The 12,693-nt window shown below is 44.0% G+C and overlaps 1 protein-coding gene across 3 annotated transcripts in view; it reads left to right on the plus strand.

Annotated features, from left to right (window-relative positions):
• TLK2 (tousled like kinase 2) overlaps nt 1–12,693 on the plus strand; it is a 125,342-nt gene that overhangs the window by 40,601 nt on the left and 72,048 nt on the right. For all 3 annotated transcript variants that reach the window (XM_075176901.1, XM_075176899.1, XM_075176900.1), the window contains 2 exons: nt 4,993–5,103; nt 6,197–6,333. In XM_075176901.1, the coding sequence (XP_075033002.1) occupies nt 4,993–5,103; nt 6,197–6,333 (248 nt within the window). The remainder of the gene's footprint in view (nt 1–4,992; nt 5,104–6,196; nt 6,334–12,693) is intronic.

Below are 12,693 nucleotides of genomic sequence, written 5' to 3' on the forward strand. Positions count from 1 at the left end.
ACCGAATTGGCCCAGGCGTGTGTTGTACGCAAACATCCTTCTCATGGCGGAAGGACCAGGTTGGGCCCTTTCCCTCAGACCTGATCTTCTCAGACATAGTCTGTATCATCATCTGGCCCTAGTGCGGTTAGCTTTAACGGCATGGCTGTTGAAGCCAAAATCCGGAGATCCAAGGGTTTGTCTTCCAGGGTTGTAGAAACCTTAATGAAGACTGTTTCTGCGCGGATATACCAGTTCGCTAAAAGTTCAGGTCTCCGCTCTTTTTTTCTTTCAGAAACTTTTTGCTTCTCTTGCAGGTATACAAACTTTTCTGCAAGGGGTGTTATACGTTCAACCTCCTTATGTTTGTCCTCTGGCTCCTTGGGGCCTAAATTTGGTCCTGAATGTTCTTCAGAGTACTCCTCTTTGAACCTTTTGAGTTCGGTATAATTGAGGTTTTTGATGTGAAAAGTAGGGATGTGCACCGGCCACTTTTGGTGTCTCGTGTTTTGGGTTCGGATTTGTTTCGCAAAACACCTGACGAAAGGTTTTTGTTCGGATTTAAGGTTTTGGATTCGGATTTATTTTGAAAAAAACATAAAAAGTGTTAAAATCAAGTTTTTTTTGGTTTATTTTCACTCCTACGCTATTAACCTCAATAACATTCATTAGCAATCATTTCCACTAATTCCCAGTCTATTCTGAACACCTCACACCTCACAATATTGTTTTTAGTCCAAAACGTTTCACCGAGGTAGCTTTCTGGACTGCATAGTGCAGTGGTCCCGGTACACAATTTGGTACCGGGGCCACAATATATCACCCTCAACTGGTCTCAATTCCACCAAAAAAGTATCTGGACTGCGTAGTGGAGTGGTCCCCACAATATAATAAAAAAAAACCTCAACTGGTCTGAATTCCAGGGCACAGATGGCGGACACCGGATGGACGTCTAAAACCAACATAGCAGTTAAGGGCGCAGTTCCTCTTTTTTGTGACTGCACAAACAATTAACGTAGTAATAGAAATGACAGGTTTGGTTTCTTTTGTTTTAAATAGAGAAAGAAAGAAGGTAGTACTAGAAATGGCAGTTATTCGAAACCCCAGGAGAGTCTAAGTGGGGTGAGCCACAGAGAGATTATTTCCCTCAGTTTCTCTAACAGGTTGTCAGTGTTGTGCCTCTTCTTAACCTGTGATACATAACTACACACTCGGCAAAGCTTTTACAAATTATCTGCGGCACAGGAGAGTACCACTGGACTGTACTTTAATAGCAGTACCTATTATTTTTGGGTACAGCAACAGTGAATGATCGTAGTTAGACTTTTAAATAGCAGTACAAGCTAGATTTTTTTTAAAATTTTGTAATATTTTTTTCCAATTAATTTTGGAAAATTTTTATTTTTTATTTTTTTTTTAATTTTTTATAACTTTTTTTTTAACTTTTGGATAACTTGGAAATAACAATGCCCTTAGCAGAACAGACCACAGGACACAGGAAATACAGAAAGAAAGGTAGCAATAGAAATGGCAGTTCCTCTTTTTTGGAACTGCACAAACAGTGATGAAAATGAAGGTGGAGCTGGTGGCATGTCACGGTCCTCTTCGGAGGACAGTCTCCTGACCAGCAGGTCTTTGCACCGCTGTTGACTTGTGTCCGCCGGAAACAGAGACACAACATACGCTTTAAACCGAGGATCGAGAACAGTGGGCAGAATGTATTCCTCTGCCTTTAAAATAGTGACCACCCTCGGATCCTGGCAAAGCGTACGAAGGGCTTCATCCACAAGAGCTACATGCTTGGTGGAATCGCAATGGTGTACCAGCTCCTCAATCACTTTCTCCAGCTGCTTCTGCAAAAGCCTGATCAGGGGAATCACCTGACTCAAGCTGGCAGTGTCGGAACTGACTTCTCGTGTGGCAAGTTGAAATGGCTGCAGAACCTTGCACAACACGGAAATCATTCTCCAGTGCGCTTGACTCAGGCGCATCCCCACTCCTTTTCCTATGTCGTAGGTGGCTGTGTAGGCTTGAATGGCCTTTTGATGCTCCTCCATCCTCTGCAGCATATAGAGGGTGGAGTTCTAGCACGTCACTACCTCTAGTTAATTTAGATTGCAAGGCTTGTAAATACTTTGAAGATAAAAAAAAGCAGGCTGCACAGACTGTGAAGCTAGAAAGTGAAATTGAATGGACCACGTTACTTTGGTGGCTATCTATGCCCCCCCGCCCTACACTTGTAGTTGAATATAAAAAAAGCAGCCTGCATAGACTGTAGAACTAGAAATTCAAATATACAAAGAAATGGACAAAGGCAGTTTAGTATCTGTCTGCATCAGATCCCCTCTCCACTAGGAGTAAAATAGAAAACTATTCAGCCGTTATATAATCTAGAATATAAATAGAAATTGAGAAAGGCAATTTGGTATCTGTCTGCATCATAATCAACATCCTCCTCAGCGCCAGCTACATCAATATCCTCCCGGTGTACAACATTCACACCTTCATTAGCCAAATCTGTAACTGGACTGTGGGTGATTCTTCCAGCATATGCAGAGGGCGTGCTGCAAATGCTGGATGGAGTCACCTCGTCCTGTACAGTGATGGGAAGGTCAGGCTTCACAACCACCAACACCCTTGGACTCTCCTTGGGGATTTGTGATGTCATCTGTTTAGAAGGCAGAGTTCTTTGCTGTTTTGTTGCTGTTGCTGACAGCATAACTCTCTCAAATGTTTTTGTAGGGGGGAGGAGGAGGGCTTAGATCTTTGGGTGAAGCTGGACCACTAGTCATGAACACGGGCCAGGTCCTAAGCCGTTCCTTGCCACTACGTGTCGTAAATGGCATATTGGCAACTTTACGTTTCTCCTCAGATGATTTTAAGTTTCTCTTTTTGCTACTTTTTGAGAACTTAGGCTTTTTGGATTTTACATGCCCTGTACTAGGAGATTGGGCATCGGGCTTGCCAGACGACGTTGATGGCATTTCATCGTCTATGTCATGACTAGTGGCAGCAGCTTCAGCATTAGGAGGAAGCGGGTCTTGATCTTTCCCTACTTTATCCTCCAAATTTTTGTTTTCCATTATATGTAGCACAAGAGAGCATACCCCTAAGCCACATACACTCGGCAAAGCCTTTAAAAATTATATGCGGCACAGGAGATTACCACTGGACTTATACTGCTGAATCAGTGAACTTTGTAATATAGCAGTACCAATGGACTTATACTGCAGGATTGTTTTGGGATATTTATTTTTTTTTTTTTATATTTTTTTTAATATTTTTTATAATTTGGGAATAATGGGGAAGTAACAATGTCCTTAGAAGGACAGAGCACAGGACCCAGCAGCACCACTGGACTGAGCAGAGCACAGCACGAGATATAGCAGGACAGGAGACCACCTAACACAACCTCCCTCTACCCTGATCAATGCCCGAGTGAAGATGGCGGCGACTAGCGGGGAATTTATAGGATCCGAGTATCGCAAGATCCGACAGCGGGATTATGACTCCGAGCCTCGGTTTCAGTTTTGCAATTGGCGGGAATACCAGGATCTGTCTCGGATCCGGCTCGGAACGGCAACGTTCGGGTGGGCTCAGATTTCACATATCCGAGCCCGCTCATCTCTAGTGGAAAGTAATGTTCTTGCTAGCCATAGCATCTGCCTGACTGTGCCTAACCATTCTGTTTCTTGTTTCTCACATAATGTGGATTATAGCAAGTACTTTTTATAGGCCTTGCTTTTGTTCCCCAGCTCAGCAGACTACAACTGCATTGTCTAACTACATGTGGCTAAGGGGACATTGTAGCTCAGTGTAAATATGTATATTGTGTATTGTCTATTGATGACGTGGCAGTGAGGTTGTTATTCATTGTCTTTAAAGTGAAGCTAGGGGGTTATGTGCAGGGATCAGGTTGAAAGAGACTGGCGTGGGCTAAACTAATTAGTGTCCATTGTTCTCAGACTATTCCAGACAGGCCAACTAGCAGGGGAGGTTCTGTAGAAGGATAGCTCATCTTCTCTGCCCTCTCCAACCCCCCCCAGGGGGTTGCCGAGGGAGGGGGAAAACACTGAGGAAATTTGACCCTAGATATAAGGAGCCACTCCAGGGGGGCTGGTATTCATTCTGGGATTTCATTCACGGAAGGTGCAAGATCTGGTTTTGAGTTGTCGCTCTCTACTAGAGTCTTTATATGCAACTGAGATAGATCATGGGTGGTCAAGTCTGGACATCCGAGTGACTGTAGCTCCTTAAGCTAGTAGGGTAATGGACAGATGATGTAGTAAACTGCCTGGCATTTAATTACTGTGTGTACATAATATTCTAGTGATTGTTTTATGACAATAAATGTACTGTTGTACTCTTCTAATTGTATTTGCCTGAGTGATTATATGACTCCTAGAAGGTACTGGGTAGACTTCCCTGGCTTAGGAAGGCACTCGTGGGTGGCCAGCCAGCGTGAAGTGGGTAGCATTGGGCCATAAAACCCGGTATTTTCAGACTGACGGTTTTCGGAACTGGGTGCGTTCTCTTGCAAGGTTCCTTACCTGGTATTTCACGATGATAGGGCGGGCTTGATACCTGTTCCTTTGTTCCTTCGTTCCTTCATTTGTTCCTAAAGTGGTCTCTGGTTTCCACATAAATCAAGAGATTGTGGTTCCGGCCCTTGAGGAGAACACCCTTGAGAGGGGAGGAGCTTTCAGTCCAGCAGCAGGTTTGAATGGATGCACAGCCAGGCAGCTACCATTTGTGGTGGGCTTTCTCTAGAAGTGAAGCCTACAAAGAGTGAAAACCATATGTAGAACAGTTTAGTATAACTCTTCTCTACTCAAACCTCCTTGACTTTCTAACACTGGTTTCTACCTTGTATTTAAGACTTCATGTGGGACCCTCTCCTACACATTATAGAGGTTGGACTCTAAGCTGGATATAGTAGAGAGATCATGAGATTCTTTTGAAGTATATATAATTTTTTTACTTTTTTTTTATCAAGATTACTTCTCTTTTCAGGTAAATTGTGACCTTCGGCGGCAAATGGATGAGCAAAAAAAAATGTTGGAAAAGTACAAGGAACGGTTAAATCGGTGTGTGACGATGAGCAAGAAGCTTCTTATAGAGAAGGTAAGACTTGCTGGTTTTTGATGGGAACTCCACATGTGCACAACTTTGTCCATCATGTGCATCTCTCGAGGTTAGCCCTGTAAAATCTTAAGGTGTCTAATTGGTCTTTACTTAATGGTCATGTGTAGGTCAAAATCTCTGTGACATTATGTAACTTTTGCAGTACCAGAGGTTTGGGAAAACTTTGTCAATAACCATGCTAAGCCAATTACATGGTAACATAAACATCAGTTTAAGACTACTTTCTCTTGAACACATGCACATATGTATTGTTCTGCTTGTAAGATATGATATGTAATGTTGCCTTGCAGCCGTCTGGCTATAGCTAGTCTAAAATATGTCTATTTAGAATGTTGGATTCAAACAGCCCATGTTCAACTATCCAGACAGGTTTTTCAGGGTTCCTAAAGAAACGCAGGTTTCAGAGTCTATATTGAGATAATGAGATCTCTGGAAATCTCTTTCAATTCTGGGTTAGGTGTAGAAGATGGGATGCTTGGTGATGGACTGGTAACTGGAGACTTCCATAGAGGTAGAAGTTTCTCCCTGTGTTTTTGTCTAGGCATTCATCTATTCTTTTTGTTACCCTCCTGCACCAAAAATATGCCGACAAAACATAGTATAATTTTTAAACTGTAGAGGCTTTTAATTTTAGATTAGATTTATAAAATGTTATTTTAATTCTGAAATATAACAGTTTACCATCTGGCTGGCCACGCAGACAATGACATGCAGAGAAATGTGCTGTGACTTTGGTTTTTTGTGTGTGTGTTTTTTTGTTTTCTTTTGTTTTTTATTCCTTCAGTTTCTCCTTCAAATGGTTGGACTTGTGTGGTCTAAGTATAACTGTCTACTAGAGAGTATGACCCACTGATGTTAAAAGCTGGCAGTACTAGCTTTATTTTAAACCTAATGTTTTATGTATTTTGTATTGGGAAGAAATAAATAAATGGCGCAGTCAATAAAAAAATATATTTTACTCATACGCTTTAAGGTGTTTAGAAACATGGCTGGATAGATTATCATTAATGCTATGTGTATGGTGTGTGTGCTAGATAATACTATAAACATGTCTTTATGCTGTACCCTTCAGTCCAAACAGGAGAAGATGGCTTGTCGAGATAAAAGTATGCAGGATCGGCTGCGGCTTGGCCACTTCACTACTGTCCGTCATGGAGCCTCTTTCACTGAGCAGTGGACTGATGGATATGCATTTCAGAACCTCATCAAGTAAGGCAAAGCATGTTTTATTGCTTTGGTTGAATTTTTGCCATTGTTACCTGATAACCATGGCACATGTATCACACTTTTGCTTTCTGTCTATATTTAATTTTCCAAATTTAAAACACAAATGTAACCAAACGGCGCAGTGTAAGACATGCAAAACAATCCTAAAAAAAAAACATACTAGTAGGTTAATTTGCTGCTATTAAATTGACTTTAGTCTGTGTGTATGTTAAAGATTTTAGACTGCAAGTTCCAATGGGGCAGGGTGAGTGAGCTTCTTTGTACAGCGCCGCATAATTAGTGGCGCTATATAAATGAATGAAGGTGGCGAAAAAAACAATAGAAAATAGGGGAAAAAAAACCCTGAAGAAACTCTGAGAAATTTATAGTCTGAGGCACCCACCGTTCACTATTAAAGAGAAGAAACAGACTGTTTCCTTTCCCTCAGCTGAAACACCTTTTATAAGAAGCATGGATCAAACCTGTTCAGAGCTTTCAGTTCTCACAGGTTGCAAGTCCCTTTATCCTTTCCCTTGCTAGCATATGTTGAAATGGGAGTCCGGGTAAATGCTCTATAGCACGTCCGCTACCGTGGCACGTCCATCATTCCACTACTAACTTAAGGGATAGGAAGTTAGAATCCACCTATACTGCAGTGATTTCCACCCTTAGACTCATTTTTGCTTTGTTTTGAGTCAATAAGGTAGTTGAGAAGTGGAGCAGTGTGGGTGGTAGTTCCAAATGGGATTTGCAAAACTTAGGTGGACCACATTCAAGAGGCTTCTTAATACCTGTGGGATGCGGCTATTAATGTGGAAACTTGTTACTAGGATTTCCGCCTAGAGGGTCTCCGCGCGTCGTGCCCACTGGCTTAGGACCTGGGAGGCAGACTCTCAGTCTAAAAAGCTTTGGTGTTCTCTCCTTCTCAGGGGATGTCTTATTTTGTTCTGAACTGCATAAAATAATTTCACTGGCCACTGTGGGGAAATGGCTCCTTTGTTCCAGTCAATGACCCACTGTCTAAAAGCCCTAGGTTTTTCTCTTTTTGTTCCTCAGGGAAAGCTAGGAGTCTGACTGATAGAGGTCCATCTTCTCCTCCTTGTGGAGATCAGTCAAGAGAAAACGGGCTTGGGTAGCTCCCAAGCCCTCTGGCAAACAGTCGGCATGACTGGTAGGCTTCCCACCTCGGTACTCCATGTGGGTGAGCGAAATTGTAACTTGGGGATATGTCATAGGTTCCCACCCAGACTGTTTTGTCTCCAGGAAGGCCAATTGTTTTTTGACCTACAGGAAACCATCCAGTCCTTGATCTCTTAATGGATAGTTGTTTCAGTCCCGGAAGAGCAGAATGGGTTGGGTTTTTCTCAATTCTCCCCTTGGTTTAGAAACTGTACAGATCCTATAGGCCTATTCTGAGTCTGAAATCTCTAAACATCCAGCTTCAGGTGGACAAGCTCAAGATTGAATACATGAGGTCTGTCATAAACTGTATGGAACAGCCTACATGGACATCCAGGAAGTGTACGTACTTGTTCCAATCTGGGAGGGAAATCAGTGCCTTCTCAGATTTGCTGTTCTTTAGACCCATCATTTTCAATTTCTGGCTCTACCTTTCAGCCTGTTGTTGGCGCTGACGGTGTTCGTGGCAGTGATGGCTGTCCTTCTGAGGTTGAGGGGGTGACTATCATTCTCTACCTGGACAACCTGCTGATCAAGCCGAAATCTACTGCCTTTCTCAAGGCCCATGTACTTGAGAAGGCTCAAACCTTGAATTCATTTAGTTCATGCCATAAGATTCTGACTTAACTCCTTTCAAGCGGATGGTCTTCCTGGGGCTGCTGTGTGGCAAGAACACCTCCTGACTGGAGTCAGAGGTTCCTTTCCTTACGGGGACTAGTAAAATCCTTGTTAGCTTGCAGACTGAAGGTCTAACTTCGGTGCAATTTGCACTTTCCATTCGGGAGTTCCAAGTCTAGCTCATATCGACATGAATCCAGTCACACCATCACTAGCACATCAGTCGCTCCTCTGGATCTATTGCTTGGAATGGCTATAAAAATACAGTCTGTCGAAGCCACGGCGGTGGCATATATCCTCTGTCGGGTAGGCTTAAAGAGGTCCCTTGCCATGAGGGAACTAAACATAATACATGTGCTGGGTTGAACAGAATGTTCCAGTTAACTCAAAGGTGTTCATAATAGGTGTGGTTCTGGGAGGCAGATTACCACCTCAGCAGGCATGCCCAGACCCTGGAGAATGGTTTCTGTATCCGAAAGTGTTTCAATAAATTGTAGGAAATCGGATCAGCCCAATGTTGACATAATGGCATATGTTAATCCACAAGAATCCAAAGCCTTGTTGGGAGATCTGAAGTCTGTCCCTAGGAACTTTTATCTGATTTGCCTATTCCCTCTTTTAGCCTCTGTGGGTCCTAAAGAGGATAAAAAGACAAGTGTGTTCAGGTCTATCTGGTAGCACTGGACTGGCCAACAAGGTCATGGAACTCGGACATTTACAATATGACAGTTGGCTCATTGTGCCCCTCTGCGTCTAAGACGGGAACTCTCAAGTCAGGGGCCCTTTCATCTCCAAGGTTTAGCTTCGACCAGGTGTGTCCACCACCCATCTAAGATTAACAAAAAATGTATTAGTTCAGCGGAGGATGTCCAAAAACTATTTATTTCATCCTGTCTAAGGGACACTGTTACCGTAGAGTTGGCCCTTAACTGGTTAACTTTGTTAATGTATCAAAACTGACAAACCCTCTTCCCTCTGCAACTCCTGTAGCTCCTCGGTCTTAAGTGCCCCAGGGAGTTGGGCTTGCTTTTATGACGGTAAGAAATTATTCTATTTTTCTCTTTCATCCAGTCTGGGGGACACTGCTTACCATGGGGTTGTGGAGGGGAGCACGGGAGTTGGCACCTAGCTAGTTAATCTTTAGCACTGCTGACAGACCCCTCCCCTCTACAATCCCCCTGCCTCTTCCTCTTCCGGTCAGTTTTTTCTAGGTGCCCAAAGGAGTTGGGCAAGTTCTAGAAATGGCTAGTTTTTTCTTTTCTTTTATTTTTAATAACTTTAATTTTCTTTACTTTTTAGATTAGTTAGCTTAGGGCAGAGCTGGGAGTGTGTTCTACTATAGAGAGCACACTCCCAGGAAAGATGCAGCACTGACCTGGCTCTCAGAGAGAGCAGACTGCTCTCAATGGCAGAGCATTAGCGGTCATATTACAGAGACAAGCGGTCTCCCGGACCGCTGTCACTCTTGGAGGCTCCCCGATAACCGTGACTGGCATAGAGCGCCGCTTATCGGATTACCTTGCCAGCGGCCATGATGGCGTCATCGGCCCGCGGAGGTGCGCAGGAGGAAGGAGAGAGAGAGCGGGGGCCATACCAAGATCCCCCCTCAGGAATATAGGAGGGGGCATCTGGGTATATACTGCTGCAGGAGACCTCTTCAAAGGGGTCTCCACAACTCTGCCAAAAAGATTAAGTTCTTTGAAAAAAAAAAAGACAGAAGGCTGCAAGAGGGGGAACTATCATAGAGCTCCCCTGCTCTCTTCAGCACAAGTGGTACAGTCCGATCCTCTGGCACCAGAGAAGCCTGGGAAGGAACTTATCTTGGAGGGAGCAGGCACCAGGACACTGCTGTTGGACTTCTCCCCTGTGTGGCCCTTTTGGCTGAGTACCAAAACCTTTCTTTAACCATTTACAAACTGTATTTTGTGGTTTGAAGAGGGAGCCTAGTAAGGATTATATTGTGTTTTCTTACTTGCAAAATTTTACACTCTGTTACACACATACAAGTACAACTTTTATTACAGATTAGTTGGTTACTTGTTGCTGGCTCTCTCTCTCAATATCTTTTTTCTAGTGTGTTTGGTGTGCTTTTCCTTATAAAATGTCAGATAAGGGAAAAGGCCCTATAGCTAAATATTTTACATGCTCTAAATGTAAGGTTAAATTAAATAAATAAAAAAAAAGAGACCGCATTATCGAGGGGGGGGGAACTAAGACATAGAGCTCCCCTGCTCTCCTGCACAATTGGACTAGCCCGGTCTTCTGGCGCCAAGGAGAAGCCCGGGAAAGGAGACCGATCAGAGAAAGCAGACACCAATACACTGCTGTTGGACTTCTACCCTGTTTGGCCTGAGGGCCAAGTATCTGATTTATTTAAATCTATTTACTGTATTTGCTCTGATTGCAAAGTGGGCTAGTAGGGGTTATATTGTGGTTCTCCTACTTGCCAATTCTATCACATTGTTGTTTCACACAAAACACAAGTACAACTTTTATTTTAGATTAGTTGATTACTTGTTTTCTTCACTGTCTCTCTCAATCTCTAAACTCAAGTCTGTGTGTTTGGTGTGCCTTTCATTTGTGAAAATGACAGATAAAGGAATAGACCCTATAGCAAAATATTTTACATGTTCTAGATGTAAGGTTAGATTACCATGTGGGCAGAAGGACCCGTTGGCGCTCTGCTCTGACTGCAAAGGAGGGGTCCCCTCTGCGCAAACCCAGCTCATTCCAGCCCCACTGACGAAGGAGCCGGCCTGGGTGGCTTCCCCGACAGTTTCCTCTTTAGCACAGATATTATCTCAATCTACTCAGTTGATAACTAGTGTGGCAGCCTCTACGGCTAACAATGCTATTACACCTTTGGGGCTCTCTGCTGCCACAGGTTCTACTGGAACGGCTATAGCAGGATCTTCCTCTTACGGACCAGCCCCCTGTTCCCACAGAACCGGCATGGTCCTCAGCATTTATAAAGGGTTTGAACAGGCTGAACCAGTTACTTGAATCCCCAGACCTGACCCCTGCAAAAAGAAAGCAGCTTAGATCCGCTAATCCTCTTATGGTCCTTTCAGATTCTGAGGGTTTTTCAGAAGAGGAAGGGGAAACAAATTTTGATCCTGACCAGGTTCAACCTTTGGAACAGGAAGAGAACAATAAATATCAGTTTATTGACGATTTGGTTTTAGCAGCAAGACAGGCGTTGGACCTCCCAGAACCGGAGGATCCTAATCCTAGAGACAGAAGTCTTTTTAAGAAGGCCAAAAGGAAAGTTATTCGGTTTACCCCTTCTGTAGAACTCAGAGATATTGCAGAGGGAGCCTGGAAACAGCCTGATAAAAAAGTTATCTGTTCCCAGGAGGTTCTCTTCCCTGTACCCATTGCAGGAAGAGGACGTGCCTCGCTGGGAAGGAATCCCTAAAGTAGATATTCCAGTAGCCCGTTTGGCCCGACACACTCTCCTACCAGTCCCGGGCTCAGCAACTCTGCAGGATGCCACTGACCGCAGAGTGGAATCTCAGCTAAAATCGATATATTCGTAGCAGCGGGTTCTTCCTTTAGACCCACATTTGCTTCAGCGTTGGTTGCTAGAGCCATGGAAGCATGGGCAGATCAACTGCCAGAGGCCTTCCAGGACTCTGATTTACTTCCCCTAGCTTTACATTTGAAAGAGGCATCGAGGTACCTTTTATGAGGTGGCTCAGAGCACAGCGTCTGTGTCCTTCTCTATTCAAGCTGCGTCAATTTCGGCAAGAACGTTAAGGCTGAAATCCTGGGAGGGGGATTCGGAATCTAAAAGGTCCGTAGAAACCATTCCCTTTTCTGCAGCAGATTTTGTTCGTTCCCGGAATTGGATACTATGATTTCACATGCAACAGGGGGCAAAAGCACTTCTTTGCCGGTATTCTCAAGTAGGGGCCGGGCCCCACCGATTAGCTCTTTTCGTTAGCCCTTTCAGGGGGGACCTCTTTGTCTACCTCTAAATGACTGCCCCCTAGGCAACCAAATGCCCGAGGCCTCTCGGTCAGAGGCAGGTCCTCGTTTGCAGCTAGGCCTCCAAGTCTCAGGAGGAGCCTATGTCCTGACTTCCACTCTTTTCCCCGGAGGGTGGCGAATGTGGGGGACATCTGTCGCTTTTTCAGGAACACTGGACAGCGTCATCCCAAGACCCTTTGATTCGGGGCATTATATCAAAGGGGTACAGGATAGACCTGCTGGGTCTGGTACCTCATTGTTTCTTTGTAACTCCGCACAGAAGACAGGCAATACAGGCCTGTGTCGCCGCTCTTCTTTTGAAAAAAGTCATTTGCAGGGTCCCAGACAACCAGAAAAGGAAGGGATTTTATTCAAATCTTTTTCTGGTCTAGAGCCGGATGGGTCTTTTTGACCCATTCTAAACTTAAAGAATCTCAATGTGCATTTAAGAGTAGACAAATTCGGATGGATTCCCTGAGGTCGGTGATAAACGGCTTAGAGAAAGATCAGTTTATGGCCTCCATAGACGTAAAGGACGCATATCTCCACGTTCCCATTTGGAGCGATCATCAGTCTCTCCTAAGATTCACAAAA

Source organism: Mixophyes fleayi, chromosome 6 (assembly GCF_038048845.1).
Source record: "Mixophyes fleayi isolate aMixFle1 chromosome 6, aMixFle1.hap1, whole genome shotgun sequence".
Taxonomy (NCBI): domain Eukaryota; kingdom Metazoa; phylum Chordata; class Amphibia; order Anura; family Limnodynastidae; genus Mixophyes; species Mixophyes fleayi.